Source organism: Charadrius vociferus, unplaced genomic scaffold (assembly GCF_000708025.1).
Source record: "Charadrius vociferus isolate BGI_N301 unplaced genomic scaffold, ASM70802v2 scaffold72, whole genome shotgun sequence".
Classification (NCBI taxonomy): Eukaryota; Metazoa; Chordata; class Aves; order Charadriiformes; family Charadriidae; genus Charadrius; species Charadrius vociferus.
Window position 1 is genome coordinate 2,587,300 of NW_009647830.1, and position 22,702 is coordinate 2,610,001.

Here is a 22,702-nt window from a genome sequence, read left to right on the forward strand (position 1 = left end):
AGAAAATGTAAGTAGTAAGTATTGAAATTCTGTTTCATTTAGAGTAGTGAACATCAATTTGTAGTTGTTCTTAAAACCTTGGGAAATTAAAACTGAAAGGGGAGCAAAGTATGACATTCTTTATCTGGTACTGTTGCTCCAGCAGTGAACGTTGAAACCCCAGAAGAGGGAGAAGGAGGGATTCAGTTCATCAGATATAACTTGTGAAATGATAGGAACATTGCATGGACTTTTGAAGGAAATAAATCTGAAAACTTCTCTGATGTTTATGTTTTTTTTGTCTAACTTAGGAAGTGGAAAAATACAGAACAGAATATAACAAACTTCGTTATGAACACACTTTTCTGAAATCAGAATTTGAACATCAAAAGGAAGAACATGCACGTATTTTAGAAGAGAAGAAAATAAAATACGAGGCTGAGGTACATAGAATGTTCCAGTAGCTTAAAATGTATCTGATGACAAAGCTGCTTGATGATTGTGAAAATACTGGTACTTGATGGGTTGTCAGTTTGACACCATTTCATAATGTAGAGTTTGTTTCAGTTCTTTTAATTCTCAGAATACTTTTATGACTTAGCCTAAAGCTGTCTCTCTAGGTTTGTTCCGTGATGTGTTGCAATATAATTTGTGCTATTATAAGTAAGAATAGGCTCGCCTTCTGATAAATGACAGCCAGTGGCTTTGCTTAATGCTTTTTTTACTTGCATTTGTGATGGAATTTGAGACATTACACTACTCTGAAATTAATAAGTTATCTGAGCAACCGATGTAAGTTTAGACTTTAAATTACTTACGTGGCAACTAATTCAAGAAGAAGGCAAGAGAAGATATTGTTAATGCCAACCAGGGTTGCATTTTGCAACTAAGTTGGATCATGACAGTGGTGGTCAAAAGGATACTGAAAACTTCAGTAACATTATTTCAGTTGTATTAACTCTTGAATAAACCATTCATGAATTTTTCTGTCTCAGAATTGGATTTTCAAAAGTGTAGCTAAATAAATTGCCAGCTTATTTATGTTTTAAATATATGCAGCAGTGTAAATGTGTTGCATGTCATTTGCATATTCATTTAAGTATTTGTCTGGAAGCATATATACTAAGATGCCAGATTTGAATGTATTAGTCCAAACATGAGACACAAATCAAAGCAATCATCACTTTCAAAATCAATCCAAATTTGGAAATGCAATGCATTTAAAAACAGAACAGTTGTCCTTCCTGGAGCTAAACCCACATGCTGCTTTACAGCCTGCCACTTTTGTGAGCTTGTTGAGTTTGTGCTAGTCCTGCAGCTAATTAGCACACTTACAGAGAATGAAACTACCTTGAGCCCAGGGTGCGATGTGATCTAGTTTCCCCTCCCTTATAGCCTTTTTAACCTTCCATGCCATTTATCACAAGGAGACTACAAAAACATCCCAATTCTTAAATGATGGCTTGGGCATGTCATGCAATAAGTGTTAGAATCTCCCCATAAAAGAGATTTGGAAGGCTTTTGCTGCAGAAATTGGTTTTGATCCATAGAGCAACTTCTAAAAGGACTGCTGCAGATCAGAGTTTGTACTAGTCTCCAAATATCAAAAGAACTCTTACATCCCTTACTTTCTCACTCGTTTGCCCCAATATTACATTCAGTCCACATAACTAATTTTGAAACACTAGAATCTATATATTTGTAATATGTTAGTTACAGTCTCAAGATTAGTTTGTACCTATCGTACTATCTTGTAACAGAAAGATTTTTTTTTTTTTTTTGCTTTCTTTTCTGTCTGACAGGGCGCAGTCATGTTGACTGTCTTGAGTTACTAGCAGATTTGAGTTCTGTTGTGGTTATAGAATTGTGGAATTGTAATGTAAGTTGGAAGACACCTCCTTCTGGTCCAACATCCTGCTTAAAATATTGAAGTGTAATGAGATCAGGTTGCTCAGGGCCGTGTCTAGTTGAGTCTTGAACATTTGCGAGGATGGAGATTCCACAACCTTTCTGGCCAAGCTATTCCAGTATTTAACGATCTTCGTGGTAATTTTTTTTTCCTAATATCTAATTGGAATTTCACATGTTCCAACTTGTGTCCATTGCCTCTCTTCCCATCACTATACATCTCCTTCTCTTCTCCAAGCTGAAGAGGCATAGTTCTATCAGCCTGTCCTTACACGTCATGTTTCCCAACCCCATGACTGTCTTGGTGGCCATCTACTGGACTTGCTCCAGTTTGTCGTTTGTGTACTGGACACAAACTCCAGATGCAGTCTTAAAACTACTGGAAGGGGACAAAGGATCAATTCCCTGGATCTGCTAGCTGTGCTTCTGCCAGTCTGCCAGAATGCAGCTTGCCATCTTTGCTGCACAGGTACTCTGCTGACTAATGTTCAACTTGTTGTCTACTAGGACCCCCAAATCCTTTTCCATGGAGCTGTTTCCTAGACAGTTGCCCCCAGCCTGTACTGTTGCACTGGGTTCCTTCAGCCTGTTCAGTGTCCTCTGAATAGCAGTCCTGCTTTCCAGCACATTGGCCATTTTCCCCTAATTTGGTGTCAGCTGCAAACTTGCTGAAAGAGTGCTCCATCCCATCATACAGATCACGAATGAGGACATCAACCGGTATCGGACCCTGTACTGATCTCAGAAAGACCCCACTAGTTACAGGCAGTCAGCTGGGCTTTGCACCACCGATCATCAAGCTTTGAGCCTGGCAGCCCAGCCAGCTTTCTACCTACTTTATCATCCACTTTTCCAGCCCATATCTTACCAATTTGGTGAGAGAGAAGATTACAGGAGACTGTATCAAAGGCCTTGTTAAAATCAAGGCATACAAGATTCACCGCCCTCTCCTTGTCTGCAGTGCCAGTCACCTCTTCATAGAAAGCAGAGAAGTAGGTCAGGCATGATTTGCCCTTGATAAACTCTGCTTTCCATCACCTTGTCTTTCATGTGTTTAGAAATGGCTTTTGAGAGGGTTTGCTTTATAACTTTCACAGAGACTGATGTGAAGCTGACTGTTCTGTAGTTATCTGGATCCTTCTTGACCTTTCTGCTCTTCTTGATGGATGTGCTGTGTGCCTCTTACCAGTCATCAGGAACCTTCTCTGATTGCCATGACTTTTTGAAGATGATAGAGAATAGCCTTGCAATGATACCAGTGAGCTCCTTCAAAACGGTTGGATCCATTCCAAGAACTTGCGTGTATCCAGTGGATTAAATGATCCCTAACACTTTCTTCCTCTATTCTGGGTACTGCTTTACTACCACAGACTGCTAGTGGGCTCAGGGACATCTGAGGTCCGAGAACAAGCCTTATCAGTGAAAACTGAAGCAGAAAAGGCCTTGAAGAATGGGTCTGTTGGTTTTCCTACTCTAAGAAAGAAAATAAATGTGAATGTAATTTCATAATATTTTAAATGCGCGCTGTTGCTCTGTCCTGAATTGTCAACTGCTGTATTTGTTGCTGCCTGACACCTAACCAATGTAAAAGCTTTTGTTTTTCTGATTAACAACTACCAGATTGCAAGGCTGGATAAAGATAAAGAAGAACTCCATAATCAGCTGCTTAGTGTTGATCCCACGAGGGACAGTAAACGTGTGGAGGCACTCTCTAGAGAAAAGGCACAACTATATCAAAAATTAAAAGGCTTAGAAGCAGAAGTAGCAGAACTAAGAGCAGAAAGAGACAATTGTGGTGTGCAAGCAGAAAATGTTCAAAGAGTACAAGTACGACAGTTAGCTGAGATGCAGGCTATGGCAAGGTCTCTAGAGGTAAGTTGTTGTTTGTTTGTTTTTTATTTTTATTTTGCCTCCTTTTAGAGTGTGGCGAGAATAACACTTGACCTGATAGAACTGTGACTGAAGTCACTGATAATTTTGCCATCGACTCCAAATTTGAATTTGTACATTTCAGATTTAAAAACAAATTGTAAGTACATTGGGAATTGGGAGTCATGTACTGCCAGTTCAACTTTGGAAAGGTGGAGAGCTCAACTGAGAGATTCTGTTGAACGATCTCCTTTCTAACTATGCGAGTGATATCACTGTTTGCAGTCAGTAAGATGCTCGTGTCAGCACTTGTCACTTGGCTGGAGTTAGAAACTGATGACAATATGTTAATAATCTGCAACAGTAAATTTTTCATTCTTTTCAAAAATGTCATATGATGCTCCCCTATTTGTTTAATCCTTTCCTCGTGTGTCGTCTTCTTTCTTGCCTACCTGTGTCTCTTCTTTCTCCAGCACATTACTGCAATTGTCTATTTCTTTGCTGTTGCTCTCCGTTAAAGAACCGTTGGCGTTTCTGGCCTGTTGTATGGTTCTCAGGATTCCACTGTATTCTTCATCTGTGGTCTTCAGTCCCTCCTGTCAGTTCTTGCTACCTCCCTAGGTAGTGAGTCTTTCCATGTAGACTTCTCACACTGTTGCAGCATACAGATAGGTGGTTCATTTTCCTTTTTACTGTTATCAGTGCTGTATACCTTTGTTACAAAATGCTCTGATCACAACTTGAAAAGTGCTGTAATATTCTTAATTTAGAAAACTAAAAAAAAGTCTGCTGGAAATAGGTCAGTTCAGAAAAAGGAAGGTGAAATCATGGGTTAGATTGCCTTTTTGATATTTAATAAAGCTCAGGGTCTTGAGTCTATAATACTCAACAGTAATTGCATTTTATTTCCTCTTAATTTCCTCTTAATTTGTTTCCTCTTAATTCTTCAGTTAGTATAACTGCATAGGCAAACATATGACATCTTTTCGAGCACCACTTATAGTCATGCTGGTGTTACGGCCCAGAAATTTTACTGGTAGGAATACCTGCTGCCTCCTAACGAAGTCGGATTACGTCTGCTTCTTCTGAAGTAGGATTGAAAATGTGTGTGATTCTGTGCAGGCAGTGTTAGTAAAAACAGTTGTGACTTCTGAGTAAAATTCAAGGCACTTGTATTGGACCATATTGTTGAGCAAAGATAAATATTTGTATATTATACTGTTATATAATATAAAGGGTCAGTAATATCTGAAAGCCCAAATCAATTGAACCACTCAAATGAATAGCAAGAGTCAGCCCTGCTCCAAAACTCTTACAAATACCTCCTTTATTCAAGGCAGAAAAGAAGTCTGCTGAACTACAAATTGATCGAATCGAGAAAGAACTGCAGATGAGTCATGAGCAAAACATTCTCTTAACTAGCAAACTTCACAAATCTGAACGAGAAGTCAATTCCTTAGCTACTAAAGTAAGTGCTTTTATGGTATCTAAAATACGTTTTTCAAATCCTGTTATGTTTAAGTTTATATTTTGCATTAAGAATAGCATAATATCTTTTACTGTGATTTAAAATCTGTTTGGATTTTTTTTTCCCAATTTCAGTTGGAAGTTACAGAATATGTGACTTTACAGGTAAAACTTCATCCCTAAAAGTATCTCTAAGGATTGAGGTTATTCCCTTTTTATTTAATTTTCTAGATCTTTTTTCTAAACAAAACAGAGCTCAAAGAGCTGTCTTTATATTCATGTTTTTAGTACTCATGAAAATAGCCCGCCTTATTTGATGGAAACAAGCATTACTTTTTCATAAAGTGCATAAAGTGCAATAGAGCTTGAAATCGATTTTTTTTTTTCTTTTTTCTTTTTTTCTTTTTTTTTAATGGAGCTATGGTTTCTGGAGATCTTAAAAAGTATCCTCTGAATGGGCTGTGTGAAGCAAGCTGCATTGGAATCACCTGCGGAGATTTAGGTTATATTAGAAGCAGGATAGTCACATTAGCACAGCGTTCTTCTTGGGCTAATGCCAGCATAGCTTGTACAGAAACATTTTTGTACAGCACGGCATTGTGTCATTTTAAGTAGATCATTGTCTTGCAATGTGCTTGAGTATCTTAGTTGTTGGGTTGGCACCAGATCTTAGAGGTTTTGTTTTATGCTTGTATGCTTTCTTTTTTTTTTTTTTTTTTGAGTGCTTAGAGAAATTTCTAGAAAAATACTTAAGAAAAAAAGATCAGAAGGCTTCAAGTTGAGGAAAAACCTGAAAGTGCTTAAGAAACTTCACATCACTGTTTAGTATTTCAGCACAATTAGGTTAGTATGGATGCCTGGATGCCAGATTCAGAGTTTTATCTGGTAGCAGTGACTCCTCAGCTATACAACTTTAAAAAGACATCCTTTATGCAATTTCATATGTGATTATTTGAATAAACAAGAAAAATTGGAACACTGGTAAACTGTTTTACCTTCAAATGTTGCAGAATACTTCCACTGCTTTCTGTAAATTTGAGTGAGGATTCTAGTCCTAATGAAATTGGTACTTGGCTAAATATTAGCTTTCTGCTCTTATTCCCTCCTTTCTGGAGAGAATATTGGGTAATAAATTTTTATCACATCTGTCAGTTTCTGGTAGCAAATTTAATCCCCTGTGTTTTCTTACCTTTCTGGAGAGGCTCTAGTTAGTTCTGAATTAACAGAAAAGCCGGTAACTTTAGTCTTGTAGATGAATGCAGAATTATTTTAAGCTTTCTGTTGACTTAAAGCTATCCTGCATTTGTGAATAAACTTTCCAAAATAACACTGGCATGTGCTTTGTATGGATTCCTCCACCCCCTTCTGCACCCACTCAAACTTATTTCTGAGCACAGGTGCACGCATTTGTCTTCCAGATTTTGTGCCTTAAAAAAGCCACCTTAAATCTTTGCAAGTTGCCCTGAAATGTTCTCAACTTAGTATTTAAGCAACCAAATCCACTATGTAGTTACTTAATAAGCTACTATGCCATTCTTAACCTTTTGCCACTTGTATATGCTAGCAGGTTGTAATTACATTTGTCATTGTGAATGGATTTTCATTATAAGTGCTTTCCTCTAGATATTTAGTTCTCATTGACCGTGTAATTACTGCGTACAAATGCCTAAACTATAGAAAGTTTCCATGCAAGTGGTAATTGTCTTTGATTTGATGTTCTTAAAGCTCCTGCTTTTATGAGGCCGTTTCATGCGTATGTCACACTTGTAGAGATTTAAAATGCACTTTAGAACTATGAAGACCTGGATTTTGAGAAAGTAGTGTGGCACTCCAGGAGGTCAGGGGGACCATAAGTAGTTACCAAATTGAAATTACTTGGGGGAGCAATTGATAATCTGTTTTTGCATATCACTGCTTTGTTTTACTTGGGGAGATTAAATTTAAACTTTATTTTAGTTTGACTCTGAGGAACCTTTAGTCAGAAGTGAAGTATGTGTGAACTGACATGCTAATGCTTGAGTTAGCAAGGCATCAGGGTGTTACGCAATTTGGACCAGTGTCATAGCAAGATATTTCCAATGAGTGGGAAATACTCCACTATTTCCAATAGTGGGGTATTTTGTACCCCACTATTCAGAGGCCAGCTTGTAGAATGTGTAGCATTTACTCAGAAACCAAGTTTTCACAGGCAATCCTGTCCATCTGTGCATATATCACCAAGGCTTCTTAAGAGTAACTTTTCTACACTGTAGCTTGTAATAACCGGCTGGTTAAAGATGAAATACTTGTCAATAGTCAGATTGCCTGCTTCCTGGAATATTTGTTGTGTTTGAGCACTTTAATTTTTTTAATCACAGAATATATAAAACTTGCATTTCAAGATGACTGACAACTCATTCGGTAATCTTCAGTGTGTGACTTGAGGAATTAATAAAAACCTCTAATGGGTTTTTATTGATTATGATTTGGGGAATCAGATCATGTCAATAGCTTTAGTGTTATTGTATGTATATAATCAACATTAAAAATTATCTACAGGAGTGGATATTCTGGATTGGCTTCAGGAAAGCAGTAGATGGGGGGGAAAAAAATTAAGATATGTTTAAAATAAGTGTAGTCTATGGTTATTTGGCTGATTTTCTTGTTAGCAAAATACCACATGAAAAACTTACAGTAAAGCTGCAAATATATATATTTTTTCATTTTAGTTGCTTTGTTTTGTTTTTTTTTTTTTTTCTAATTCATAGGTAGAAGAACTTAAACATTCACATAAATTGGAAGTAACAAATGTCAAACTGGAGGCAGCAAGAACAAAGAGTGAGGTAGAAAGAGAGAGAAACAAGATCCAAAGTGAAATGGATGGTAAAATGTGCAATTAATTTCTAATGAATGCTTTTGTAACTTCTAGTTAGACTACTACAATTACTTTTCCTCCAAATATTCCCCAGCAGCTTTCACCTTCTAATTCTGGTCTAGGTCATAGATCTGACAATTCATTTTGTATTTGAAATAACTGTGTTGTTTCATTTGGTCTACTGGGTTAGGAAGAACAGTTACAGAACAATTTTTCATCTATGTAAATTAGTGAATTTGTGACATAATTTGAGCATAATCTGTTTCAAATCATGTACTTCATGTGGTGATTTTTTCTAGTCTTGCCAAATTCTAGAGTGTTTCACACTGTGCTTGAAACCTTAACATACTGTAGGGCTTCGGTGGTTCTTTTGTTTTCTGGTTCTGTGTCTGTGGTATTGATAACAATTAGGTAAGGCTGCCATGTGAAACAAAATACCGTTTCTAGCTAGTTCTTTGAAGAAAATGGACAATGTTCTAAGCTATCTAATACAGCTGAGTATTCAAGGCAACTTGAAATAGCTTTCTAGAGTGAAAAGCCAAAGCTTTCTAGTACTAGTTATGTGTTGGTGATTTAAATCATTACAGATCTTTTAAGTGGTGTGTCCTCACTGATTCGCCATAACCCCAAAATAATACCTTCGTCTTCCTGGAATAGTTGTTTCTGTTGACTTGCTTTGATATTTAGTTCTCTAAGAGCAACTAAAAGTGGTGTTTTCTGTATCAGCAATGCACTTAAAGCTTATTGAGAACTAAAAATGTTGGACCCTATGAAATACGAAACTAAATACAGGCAAGATTTAAGCTAACCTGCACTGGCTGTGGAATCCCGTTTGCATCTCTGAATTAGCTAAATAACCAGGAGTCATTGTTAATGGCATGTTGTCTTATTTGCCAGTGAAGACAGGTGTCTTGGTCACACGTTTTTAATTTGCACCTTTGGTCCTTGCCTATAGAGTTGTAATTTTAGAATTGCTTCATTTCGTAATATGAGTGGATTAAAATGTGAAATTTGTTGTAGTCAGGTTACTATGGTTTTACTGGTAACCAGTTACTGTTTACAATAAACTTTTCCATAAAAAGAAAATAACCAATTCTCTCTACCTTTTTGTAGCTGTTGTGGACGAGGGTTTATTTTCTTGTTGTTGGTTGGTTGGTTGGTTTTTTGGTTTTTTTTTGTTTTTTTTTTTTTTTAAATTCAGACACAACTGCTTAGCAGAAATTGCTTTAGAGTTTAAATCTACAATAACATCAACTGTTTAATTACTTTCGTATGTTAAAATAATAAACCCTGGTAGGCAGAGGTTCCAGTGTAATGGTTACTGTTCAAAAGTTTTTGAAATGTTGCTGTTATGCTAAGAAAGGCCATGTCTCTTCTGGGTTTTTTTGTTGGTTTTTTTTTTTCCCCATTTGTTCATTCTATCATGTGAATTGTGACTTTTAGCTCCCTTTTAACAATTTATAAAGTTATTTTAATACTGGATTTCGTCAGGTTGATATCAATAATGACATTTTAACTTTTTTTAATGTTTAACACAGGATTGCTGTCAGACAAGGAAATTCTTAAGGCAGCTGTTGAACGTCATAAGGTGCTTTTAGTAGAAAAGGATCGGGAGCTAATTCGTAAAGTGCAAGCTGCCAAAGAGGAAGTTTTTGAAAAAATTGCAGCCTTACAGGATGAAAAGTATGTTTGTTGATTTACTGCTCAACTTCTAAAAGAGGAGTGTTTTGAGTAACTTTTAAAAATTTCATTCTTAGCAACTAAACACTTCTGGCATTCTGTCATGATTCTTGTGTGCATGTTGAATAATGTCTCAGGTTAGAACTCGAGAACAGATTAGCGGATCTAGAGAAAATGAAACTGGAACAAGATACTTGGAGACAATCTGAAAAGGATCAGTATGAAGAGAAACTACGTGTTGTACAGATGGCAGAAGAATCTAGCAAAAAGGAACTGCAGCGTTTGCGGTAGTGTGGCTTTTCTAACCTTAATACAAATTTCTCATTTTTTCCCTGCTAATTTCTTTACAGTAGTCAGTATAGAAGTTTACTATTCATAGATAACACACATGTTCATCATTGTAAATGAAACAAAATTATCTTTTGCATTCTTTAAAACGAAGACAGAATTAAAAATGTGCTGTTTAAAAAAAAAAATTAACATTTTTCCTCCAAATCTTTAAAAATTATATGATTTTAATGAACAGCTTTAAGACATAATTTTGCAATACTCATGTTTCTTAAAATTGGGTCCATGTTGGCTGCTGGCATAGACCCAGCACTAGAGTAAACCATTTCTCTTTCCACAATGGCACCATATCAGCAACTGACAAACTGAGACCAACTCTTTGAGTTGGTTATTGTATTTGTATGAACGTCAGTATGATAAAATGAGCAGAAGTCATACTCCAAAAGCAAACAAATCAATGCATTTCTTGCTCCTATATGAATTCTAATAATCAATAAAAATATATTTTAATCATTGTTTAGTTAAATATTTATCAGCCTTTCAAATTGTGCAATATATTCTAGCATCAGGCTGATTTGTCTTAACTTTTAAGATCTATATTTTAATTAGATAAAAATAAGGATGTCTTATACAATTTTAGGTTAAAAATTCAACAGCAAGCTATTCAGACAGAGGAGTTGGAAGAAAAGAAACGTGAAAGTGCTGATCTGAAACAGGTAAGGTTTAATTGATTGTAATGTTTTACAGAGAAATACAATCTTTCCTGCAGTTACCATGTCCAGTGTTTGAAGATTAGATTGAATTTTTAAGGCCTTTTTTTTCCTGAGGGACAAAATGCACACAACAGATATTTAAAAGCAAAAGTGTTCAGAAATCAGTCATGCTTTCCTGGACCTTTATAAATGGATTACAGCTTTTTGCTTCATGAGTTTTGTGGGTACCAAGGATTTCAAAGCTGAATGTTTATAGACTGGTATATTGAATACAGATACGCACTATTTAACTGGAGATTCAGTTTCCATGGAGACTTATAAATTGTTTCTAGGTAATGCTTTGCATTTACACTGCATCTCTCATCTAAGGTTCTTCAAGTGCTTAACAGATGTTTCATAAATGAATAAACTAGTGTAAAGAGGTATATTTCTATTGCAGAGTGAATTGATGGCAGTGTTGAAAATAAAACCTGATTCTTTTAACTCCTGCTTGCCCATGATGTTATTTGGTAGGTAAGAACATAGCTGTGCATCAAAGTAGTCTGCAAGCTGTGTGCACTTGAAGTTCAAGGCAATATTTTTTTTTCCTCCCAAAGTCAGAAATTGGGGTATCAGAGTGTCTATGTGGGGAGAGGAAAAGGAAAGGGAAGTCATCCTTTCTGTGTGCTGGCTGCGGATGTTGGACTTTTCAGACTCTATACGTACTTGCTTTTGTGAACTGGTTGGTGCAGCCACTGCTGATTGTGACGCATTGTGCATTATGAGAGAGAAGAATCTGGGCAGCTCCACAGCTCTGCTGCTAAATGTCGTGTGGTTCTGTTCTGTTCAGCCCTGGGGCTCAGTGTTGGATTTCTTGAGTTCTGGGAGAAACATCATCCACTGAAGACTCCTGCCTCCCTTTTTTTTTTTTCCTACTACAATAGAAAACCTTCTTTGTCTGGTAGTGATTTCCTGTAAAGCTTCTGGAGAAGCTGTTGAGCAAGGAGAAAAGAAACAAACAAGAAAGGCTAATGAAAAGCTAATGCAGTCAGTTGGTGTCTGCATTTTGTTCTATCTCAGTATCTCAAAATTAATTGTTAGTTATTTGCATACCTTCTCAAATAGAAAAATTTGTTTGGGTTTTTTTTTTTTTTAGCAAATTCATGACATGCAACTCCAGCTTGCCTCGCTTTCTCAATCAGAAAATGATTTGCTGGAGTCTAATCAGAAGCTGAAGGAAATAATAGAGAGATTGAAACAAGAATGTCAACATGCAAGGACTCAGGCAGAAAAAGCTCAACTGGAAACAGAGAAGTAATTTTTTTCTTCCTTTTGGCTTTACTTTTCCTTTTCATATTGCTTGTGTTCCTTTCACGTGGGTTACTTAACTATGGATTGTAGATTCTGAATAAAGTTGAAATTAAAAATGAGCAGGAAATATTGGATAATTTTTAAAAATAGCTACACCTTCTGTTATGCAGTACGTATAAAAGCTTTGCTTGTGGTAACTTCAAAAACAGGAGTTTGTTTCCATTCGTGTCTGTTACAATTAATTATTGACTAGTGAAATATGCTGTTTGTATAAAATGAAATCCTATTTATGCTGAAGTGAATGTCAAACTTATATTAGTTTAAGTGGATCTAGAGTCTTGCACGCAGTTCTTTTAAAAGTGTTTAAGCATTAAGGGTGAGAAAAGCATTTAAGCATTGGATTATGCTTCGATAAGGTTTCAGGGACCCAGTCTGTATATGCGTGTATATACTTCCCTCCCCGCCCCCCCCCCCATCCCACTAGATCCTTTTAGTTGATATGAGGTAACTAAAAGCTTATTGGGTATCTTCTAGTTGCTCTCATCAAAATTAAAAATAATCACTTTCTTTTTTTGCGCTGTCAAAACATGCTGATAAATGCTGAAGGAAACCAAATCTTGTTCAGACTCCATATAGCAATGAACACTTTCCTGACATTTAAAGATTGTCAGTTAGTCTGAAATGGCTACTTAGTATTTCCTAGCCTAATAACCGAATACATGTCTAACTTGTACTGGACTATTGTCTGGTGGGTTTTTTTAAAAAGTCAGTGTCCCAGATTAAATAGAAAACTTCCAAAAGATAGAATTTTTTGTTTTAACTTCTCTTTTGCTACAAAGTGGTACTGCAGTTGCTTTGTTGTCATTAGTTTAAGTATTGCTTTTCAGTTTTAACATTTGAAGAAATTACTGCATTAGGACTGCAGAGTATGTTCAGTTGTCAGTAGCGTGTTAAATGCCCTGGATTTTTACTTTAGGAAGGTGTATTCATATTTTCAGTGAGATTGTTACTGTTATTTGAGTGCGACTGTCAATGTCGTGTACTTACTTATGGACCCTAGACCAGTCAGGAGTGGGTTTTCCTGGGAAGGCAGCAGAAGGAACTTGGCAGTCCTCACAGATAGTTGTGTAAGTGTGTAGATAACAGGAGATGCACCAAGGCCGATACTGCAGAAATTAAGCAGATTTGCAGTCTGCATGTAAAGTCCTTGAAGTCTGTCCTACTGTTACCCAGGGAGCCTTGGGACCCGTTTCCATTCTTTTTCTGACTCGGTGTGTAATAGCACTTCCTTCCTCTGTTCAGTAATTCTTACAAACTTGAACTCCAAGAGTTAAGTTGCACCAAAGCTACTCGGCTTCAAGAGGAAGTGAAATAAGGACCAAAAGATAAGAAAGCCTAAGATAAACAGTTTCAGATAAATAAAATAATGCCAGTTGAGCCGTAAGTAGGCAAAGCAGCTGCCTGCCTGGCTGTGTCAATCTTAGGCTTGGAAATGAAAATGTGAAAGGAGAAAAAGGCCTGAAGGCAAACTATGAGACTGATACAGATCAGAGATGAGCTCAAACAGGCACTTGTTAAGCTTTTCAGGAACAGCGTTAGTGGCATTAAAAAAAAATAATCTCATGGCATTTTTAACCACTGTCTCAATTGAAATTCTTTTACTGTAAAGCAGTGCTTTTTGAGAAAGCTCTTTGGTTCCTGGGTAGTAGTGGATATTTATAGGCAACAGCAAGGTACAAACCACACTGGGTCTGCTAAAAGAACTGTGACAGGTACCGAGTGGGCCAGGAGCCTAGTTCTAATATGGGAGTGGATGATTTCTAATACATCTGTTGCGGGGAAGGGAAAGGCTGTTTGGTGAGAGGTTTATGGAGATTCATTCAGAGTACCTGTAGGGGAAAATGCATCAACCCAGGATTGGAGTGGTATGGATGCACTGATACCAAGCCTTGGACTGCATTTCTAAAAAACTGCTGCACAGAATATCACCATTTGACTTATTTTTTTTTATAGTAATTTGCAGTTAGTTCCTGTCTACTTTGACCCACAATGCAGATAGCCCAAACAAACAAGGCAGCAGAGAGAAACTGGCTTCTTTCCTATCCACTACTAGAGAACACAGCCTAATTTTAGTATGTTTTAACCATGCAAAGGCCTGAACAGATAACATATGCTGTTGGTGGTGTGTGTTCAGCTGGAATGTTGTCTAGGAACCATATTGGTAGGAGCTTCCCGTCGTGCTGGTGTTTGTTCTGGCCGGGAGCACACACTAGTCATCTGTACTTCTCTGTTACAAAGGCGTAGTAGACTGCACAGGGCAACAACCTGTTCTCTTGAATCTCACCTCCCAAACACAGCAGGTAGCTGTCAGCTCTTCTGACAACTGATGTTTGGCATAGGTGTCTACTGTTGTGTTCCAGTGTGATTGTTTGATTGGAATGTAGAAATTTTCTGCAGACGGTTTGGCAACATGCCCAACCAACAGGCAGCCAACAATTAACTAGCTTATTGGAATCAGTTTTCAAAATTTGCCTCATAGTTGAAGAAAACCTAGGATGATGTGAATGCACAGGTTTGAATGTTGTTAGTCACGATTAGATTGTTAGCACAATCAAATTTAAATCTGATCCTTCAAATATATAAAGGTAGGAGTTGTGAAAAGGCACATCTATTTTAAGAGCATTAAGCCAACGCATCGCTTTGTATATATAGCCTCTTAATCTTTTAACCTGATTTTTTTCAAAGGACTTTAGAATACAGACGTATAGAATGGCTGGAGGAGAAGCATGTACTTACTCAGCGCATCACAGAGAAAGAAGAGAAATACAACCAAGTGAAGAACAAGCTATGTCGAGCTGCTGTTGCTCAGAAAAAGGCATGTTGACTCTTCCTTTATGAATGATCCAGCTTATGAAGAGTTCAGCTTTACTTTGGCCAGCTAGAATTGTTTTATTATTGAGAGTTTATCTGCAATCTACTGAATATAGTAACAAAATATATCGGGTCCTTTAAGATCAGTATAGAAATAGGTTGAAGTGATATGCAAAAGAATATTACAGCCAACAACTTTGTTATAATGACATCAAGGATTCTGTGAGGCTTTTTTCGCATGCGCATGCATGTGTGTATATACGGTTATTTAAGAGGTGGACTCCTTGATTAGTAAGGATGATGTTTTGGATACTAGACAAATGATGTTCTACTTTTCCTTGATGGAATATTAAAATTTTATGTCTTCTGCTAAGCTTGCTTTTTTGAAATAACTTGAAAGGAAAAGCTAATCAATTGTTTATAAAAGCTCAAGATTAATTAGCAGTTTTATACATTGGACACATACAGGTTATGAAACCTACCAGTAGCTTTTAAGGTTGTAAAAAGTTGTCAACATGAGCAAAAAAAAAAAAACCCAAAAAAGAAAGAACGCATACATTTTTTTTGGGGTCATGCTTATACTTATTTATACATGGTCATTTAAAGAATGACTTTTGTAATTCTCAAATACAGTTAGTGTTTGTTTTACAGTTAATCACTGACCAACGAGTGACTGACAGCTGTGCATCTTTCAGTCGCAGCTATGGACCATTTCTCGTCTCTTCTGTTTCCCAGCATGGGGATTCAGAACCTTCAAACACTTCAGCACTTCATCTTAAGGAAGGAAAATCTGAAAAACTGTCACAGCTTTGAAACCATGTACAATGTAGATTTAATTTTTACAGGATCTAATCTATCAAGGCATTACTTAGCTGTTTGAAATGTCTGTTTGACAGAGAAAGACTCTCACTGATAATAAACAAAGGAGGATGCAAGAGAAACTAGAACTTCTGGAAGCCAAGATAGAAGAGCTAGAAAAAGAAAACCAGGTGCTAAACAGGTAATAAACTTTGCTGTTTCTTATTTGAAAAATGATAAATGCCCAAGATCTGACTTACAAACATGAGGTAATTTTGAAGATACGTGACACTTAGTTTAGTAACTGGAGTCCAGTCTAATGGCATTTTTAGCACCAGAATTCTTTGAATGGAATCTATTTAGGATGGGCAGCTGAGAGCTTACAAGACACCTGCAGAGCTGTCTGGGGAGAAATGAGGGGAAAATATCTGGTAGATATAGTTGCAGGAATCCCTTCAAAGAAGGAAGTGAAAGAGACTTCAGAATTGCAAGAGAAACAGACTTGGCATCTCTTTGAAAGACAAACTCTGATTTTTTTTCTCTTCATTGAGCACCTATGGAGGGCTCAATTCAAAGAATTAATTTAATGTAGCTCCTGTGGCTCATTACTGTGAACGCTACTAAAATCTTAATTTATTCCATGTAATTTCTAATCTGTAATACAGCAGAGAGTTTAATATATAGAGGGACTTCTAGATAGACATTTAGGCAGAAGAATATGCACAGGCCTTCCACTTTCCAGTTCATCTGGCATGGCGCATTCCTTCATAGCGATAGTAAACAGCAGAGTACTCGGGGAGAGGTATGCTTCTGTCTTGGGATAACAAAGATCTTGAGCAATAAGAAATTTCTTATTTCCTAGGCAGAATGTTTCCCATGAAGAATATGCACGGCTCCAGAAGAGACTAAAGGACTTGCAACGTCGGCACAATGAATTCCGGAGTTTAATTCTGAATCCTAACATACCGTCGCTCAATCCTGTCAGTATAATGTCATCATCTGCCTTGCCTCTGGGGCCTGAAGCGTCCTTCCCCCTTCTTCAGGTGGTGATGTATTACGAGTTCTGAAAACAACACAACGAAAGAGGGTCCTGGAACAGTCCTTCATTACAGACCTTAGTCTTAAGGAAGCAGCATTTGATCTTTGAACAGAGGAAGGGAACTTTGAGGAATGCATCTAGTGATGTTCCCTTCCTCGCAATGGGAAGGAGTTCTTGAAAGACAAACGATATGTTACAGAATGGAACAAATGGGCAGTTTTAACTCAAATTCTCCCTACTTTGTCCTTCTCCCAAGAAGCTTTAAGTGGCTTCTTCTGGGTAAGAAAGTAGCGTTGGCCTCACACTTTGGTTTCATTATTAAAAAGCAGCATTGCTGCTCTTGATTTCTTGCGTGGTTAAAAGAGTTTTACTTACTCCGGTGAGCTTCTGAGGGTGAAAATCTCTCTAATCTCAAATTATTGCTCATTTTGGTCCCTTGTAGGTGTGTAACTCTTTTTTATTATTATTTCAAGGAGGAACAGCATCAAAGAGAGCTTTCACTGCTTCGCAAGCGGTTGGAAGAACTAGAAACAACACAGAGAAAACAGCTGCAAGATCTTGGACCATCTAGAGACCGAGTAACGGGGAGCGCATACAGGAACTTGGCTAGAAACAAGATCGCTGGAGAAGGCGATGCACAAAGTGAGGACTCTAAATAAAATCTACAACCCCTACATGCCGTTAGTTTTCAATAGCTTATCCTTTGTACATGCTGTTGCGTTAAAGGGGCAAAGTAGTTTTGGCAGAAAATAAACCCCCTTGCGTTCTAACACTCCTCACCGAGGTGGGAGGCTCGGTGCGGCTAGGTTTAAATTCTGAGTGATGCCCAATTCACCACTATCAGTCCGGGCGCGTTTAATATATTAAACTGTTACGGTTCTGGATACACTAATAGCAGACTGCACCTTCAGCCCAGTCGTGCTCATGAACTAACACGGCCTTCGCTTCGGTTGCGCTCAATGAGAAAACCCAAATGACTCGCTGCCTGCACGGTACGGTTTATTTAAACAACAGATACACGAGTTCTTTTGGATTGCCGGTGATAGTGACTGTCTGCAAAGCACGTGTGAATACTAAAAATGCTAGCAATATAGCTCGGTTAACAAAAGCACTAAGTTATAAAACTACTCTATATAGAGATTTCTAAGTTTCCCGGGGAAGCACTTGGTATAGCCAAGTGTTCGAATCTTACCCACAAGCGTCCTTATGGGGGGGAAGAGAGGCTCAGCCCGTCGACTGGTCCCAGAAGTCCACGATGGTGTCTTCCCTCACATCCCCCTTTTCTCGGGCTATTTTTTATACTAATTTTTATCTTCAAGGTGGAGTTTGAGTGACTCTAGTCATAAATACTTTCATTATGATTGGTCTAAAATTTTCTTGCCTCGCATTTAAAGGTATAGTTTATGAAAAATTCAGGGTGCAGACTCAAGGAGGAGTGGTCGCCACCTTGGAGGCGGGTAGCTTTTGGGATGGAGGTGTGTTTTGGTATTATAGTGACATTATAATGAGCAAAGTTCACTAAAGGACAGCATTTTGTCAAAACAAAGTGTCAGATTGTTGGCTCAGGGTAACAAGTAGACAGTTTATCAGTTCTATAAGACCTTCGAGGACTCTATTTGGTCCCCAAGTCCCCAGTTTATCACAGGGTTTTAGCCGCAGTGTCTCCACTCTGTCCCATCCTTCGCACTGTTTCTCTTCTGTGGTGCCATCTCGTTCCCATGTCTGCTGGATTATCACAGGGTTTGGCCTTGGAGTCTCCACCCCACTCCACTCCCCATGTTGCTTTGCAAGCAACGGTGTACAGGGAATCGCAGATGTATCGGATTCTTCACATACCAGCTGTGGCTGTGTCTTACCCGAGAAGCCTTTTGATTTTATACCTTTACCAATGCTGTATTATTGATCATTTTTAGTAATCATTCCACACGTGCTTTTAATACTTTGCCAAAAAATGTGCTTGTATGTGCCTGAATAGCGTAAAATACATTCTGCGTAGTTTTGTATTTATTTTTGATAGACTTTCATAAATTATCAAATATAATGATTCAAAACAAAAGCATTGAAAGGTTAACTACATTTTGAAATGTTTTTATATAAATTATGTAAAATTATTTGGAAGTCAAAACATGAAATAATCTTGTCACACGAACCGTTAAAAAACATTTATCAAGGTTTAGGTTGTGCTGACACTTAGGATAAAAATTAAAATAAAAAAAATTTAAACAAATCCTTTAAAACTTATTTGATAATATCCTCTTACTCCTTCAACGTAGAAGTTGCTGTCTCGGTGTGGAGTTTTGCTGGGTTGCTGTTTTGACTGTTGATGGTGCTGTAATCCACATTGGGATTGTTATTTTGAAGTTCCCATGCAGATAGACAGGATGAAATGAAATGGAAAAAATGCTGAAAACTTTTATTTGCCAACCTGGACAATGTGCCTCTTCTATTTTTATAACTGGAATAAGCAATAATGGGGGTTTTTAATATAATGTAGTAGAGATGAAGTATAACAAATTGCCTTCACATTATGAAAATATAAGTTTGTATTTGTTGGTACTGCAATTTGTTTACTTAACTACAATAAAATTATTTATTCAAGGTTGAATCTATTTATTTAAAATCTTTTTTTTTTCCCCTTCATTATCAGTTTAGTAACCGAAACTTGTAATGGATGAATTCTTTTTTTTTTTTTTTTTTTTTTAATCAATGGAGAGAAATAAAGATGTTTTCGTTTATGATATGTCTGATAGATACAGACATCAGCATTAAGGATGTCTAAATGAAAGCAATCAGGTAGGACTCCCAAAATACTTTCACTAGAGTATGAGGCAGTGAGACAGGCACTGCAATTTCTTTTAATAGCTTATTCTGTATTGTTACTAGACTGCAGTAATAGACAACTGGAGTAACTATATTGGATATGGTGACATTGTCCTTGACTCAGCTCTTCACTTCCAAAGGCTGCATTTTTGATTTTCCATGCAGTACGTAAGTAAGTGTAAGGATTTTTCTGCACTTTCTCAGGGAATTTGTTAGACTTCTCCAAGGGAAACTGTAACTATGAGAAGTAACAGAAGCTATTTCTGCGGTCTCCTGCAGGATTAATTTGGAAAAAGTACCTGTCTGCACCTGAGCCAGCTTTGCCAAACGTAGGTTCTCTAAGGTTGCAAAGAGCAGGTTGCAAAGGTTGCTCGGCAGCCTGGTGTTTCTGCCCCCAACCCTGGTTGCGTGGCCTTCAGCAAGACTGCATCTGATGTCGGGGGGCTGGCAGGGCACTGCACTCAAACGAGGGGAGACTTGCAGGGCAGAAAAAGGGTAACAGCAGGAGGAAGAATGATGGTTATCTACTGGTTTGTGGGCTCCATTTCCCAGTCTGTCTCAGGCTTTTTGCACAAGAGTTGATTTCCTGTCTCTGCAGCACCCTCCTCAAAGAACGCTTGTCGCGTTATCCTCATTTTCAACATTTTTAGCCTTTTTTGAAAGTATCATCAGCCTCAGAGCCCTAAAGCTACGCAGTTGTAGCGCGGCTCCTGAGGGCTGCGTGGAGGCGCAGCGGGCACTGCATCTTTGCATCTTCAGCCTGCCTCCGCCCTGCCGCCGCATCCCAGAGCCGGGAAGGCTGCAGGGAAAACCCCTCGGCAGCTGCTGCGTTTCAGGCCAGCACCCCTAAGTCCCCAGCACCCCCTGGTGCTGCACCCTACCTGCCTTTTCCTGTCATTGCCAGCTGCAGGGGGACGGACGGCAGTGGTTTGTACCGCAGGGTGCGGGCCCGTGACTACTGCGGTACTCCTCCGTGTCTCACACGCCACGCCCTGCGGGATCTTGGCACTGCTACGACCTGTGCTTGCTTTCTTTTTTAACCATTTTTAAAGTACACAAAAGTCAATCAAAAATAACCTCCAAATGCATTTTATTCTAGGTAAACCCATACAAACACCAACATGTATTTGTCATTTGCACTTTTTTTTAACCATTCATTTTAAACAACAGATTCACTTCTGTACAACAGGAATTACTTTACACATTAGAAAGATTTGACTTTAAACTAGATGACTGCAAAATAATGCTCTGTAAGCTAGTGTTAGAAAATATGCTGTTTGCCATAGCAGTTTGCCTGTAAACATGTGAAAAATAGGTTAAAGAGAAGTTTGCTTTCATTTCAGAGAATGCTATTAGAATTGTTGGGTTGTCGTAATACAGCTTTACTCAGAGGTGGGTTTTTTTGTCCATGTAACAGCGAATTGCAGATACAGAAGGTGTCCCAATGTTTTGTGTGCTGACCCAAACCTACCAAAAGAGCCACAATCACTTAATTATACTTCACATCACTTCGTGAGATCCACTTGATGGGTTACAAAGTCCCAGCATGACTTTAAATGGTTTACTAACAGAGTGACGCTGTTTCGGAGGCTTGAATAAAAGGCAATAATCCTATTCCAGGCTGTAGGCTAAAGCTACAGGGCCTGCTTCAACACATACTTAATCTCTAGAAATCATTAAAGCTATTGTAGCAAACAAGCAAGTAGTACAAATACAGAATAGGACTGGTTTTCGTTTTCTCATCATAGAAACACATAGAGTGAAGTTCACAGGACCAGACCCACGCAAACAGATTATATTTTACAGCTTTTTCAAGCAGAAATGTTGGGGTTTCTTTTTTTTTCTGCCTGTACAGAAGGTTACTGTTGAACAAAACTATCGCAGTTCATTCAAATGCACTGCCAGCAAATACCTGAAGTGGAACAGAACTGCTGAGCTGTCTCTCTAACTGCAAAGAGTAATCTGCTCATGCCCCTCCCTTAATATTAATTACTGTGCTTTTTAAATTTATTTATTTGATGCTGCTTTAGAAGGTTAAGAATGATAAAAATCAAGCCCTTAAGTACAGGTATTCTAAGCTTAAGTGCTAGTCAAGCCACGGTCCACTCCTTTAGGACAGAGGGCAAGACAGGTTAGGGTTGGAGTGGGGTTTTTTTCCAATTAAAATAAAACTTACCACAATATATTGTGCCAGGCAGAGATGAGAACTGCTGAAAGTACTGCAACACTGTAGTGCAGTTTCCTGAACAAAGCCATACATTCTGTCAAGTATAAAGTGTAAACTTAATAGCAAGTGTAAGACTTGAATTAAAAAAGAAAAAAAAAAAGAAAAAAAAAGCCATCACAGTATGGGTTGGTGGCTGCCCTCACTGATATGCAAGAGGGACAACTTGTGCAATCACATGGCACAGAGGGGGGGCAGACCAGTAGGCAACGTGTTTGTGTTTGCTTTTCCTCACGCTAACAGGCGGCCGCGCTGCTGCCAAAGCGTGGTGAGCATTCGCCAGCACTGGCGGGCTATGTGCCACGGGATTGTGCCTGGTCCCAACTTCTGGTCGCCACTGCAGCCAAACCAGCCAGCTTTAGTACTGCTGCACCGCAGCCGCTGGGCTCCTCCAACGCAGTCGCACACACTAATAAACATTTCGAGCGCTCCGCTGCCTGGGAGCCCCGCGTGGGCGTCTCTGGCTGGTCACAGCCCCAGCACGGGCTTTTGATACTAAACTTGGGCCACCCGCTGCCATTCACAGCCCGTGGCACCCCGGTCGCTGCCAAGGCAGGGGACGGTTCTGCCCTCGCCGCTGCGCTACGCCACTCACCTGCAGTGGTGGGTCTCTCCAGAAATGTGTGGAAACGTATCATCTCACCAACGCCTTCCCTCAGATCTAAGGCAGCCTTAGTAAGTGCCTCCGTGTGACCGAAGCCGAGTTCACGGCAACAAAAGATTTCAGGTGCGTAGCGGAGGGCAGGACTGTGCTGGTGCCGTAGCCGAGCCAGAGCCACGGCTGCTCCTCCGTGGCTTCGCACGGTAGCCACTGCACCAGTCTCTTCTCAGCAGCGTGGCCACGCACCTGCTTTCCAGCTGGGCTAATTTTAGCCACCAATGCAAATGTAATAGACACCCTC

The 22,702-nt window shown here is 38.6% G+C and overlaps 1 protein-coding gene across 1 annotated transcript in view; it reads left to right on the plus strand.

Annotated features, from left to right (window-relative positions):
• CEP83 (centrosomal protein 83kDa) overlaps positions 1 to 22,493 on the plus strand; it is a 24,461-nt gene extending 1,968 nt beyond the window's left edge. The window contains exons 4-18 of the mRNA XM_009882650.1: positions 3 to 7; positions 295 to 422; positions 3,508 to 3,759; positions 5,093 to 5,224; positions 7,971 to 8,085; positions 9,616 to 9,760; positions 9,895 to 10,044; positions 10,686 to 10,761; positions 11,894 to 12,051; positions 14,794 to 14,923; positions 15,816 to 15,919; positions 16,580 to 16,760; positions 17,230 to 17,398; positions 19,856 to 19,905; positions 22,044 to 22,493. Of these exons, the coding sequence (XP_009880952.1) occupies positions 3 to 7; positions 295 to 422; positions 3,508 to 3,759; positions 5,093 to 5,224; positions 7,971 to 8,085; positions 9,616 to 9,760; positions 9,895 to 10,044; positions 10,686 to 10,761; positions 11,894 to 12,051; positions 14,794 to 14,923; positions 15,816 to 15,919; positions 16,580 to 16,760; positions 17,230 to 17,398; positions 19,856 to 19,905; positions 22,044 to 22,493 (2,245 nt within the window). The remainder of the gene's footprint in view (positions 1 to 2; positions 8 to 294; positions 423 to 3,507; positions 3,760 to 5,092; positions 5,225 to 7,970; positions 8,086 to 9,615; positions 9,761 to 9,894; positions 10,045 to 10,685; positions 10,762 to 11,893; positions 12,052 to 14,793; positions 14,924 to 15,815; positions 15,920 to 16,579; positions 16,761 to 17,229; positions 17,399 to 19,855; positions 19,906 to 22,043) is intronic.
• Positions 22,494 to 22,702: the final 209 nt, after the last annotated feature.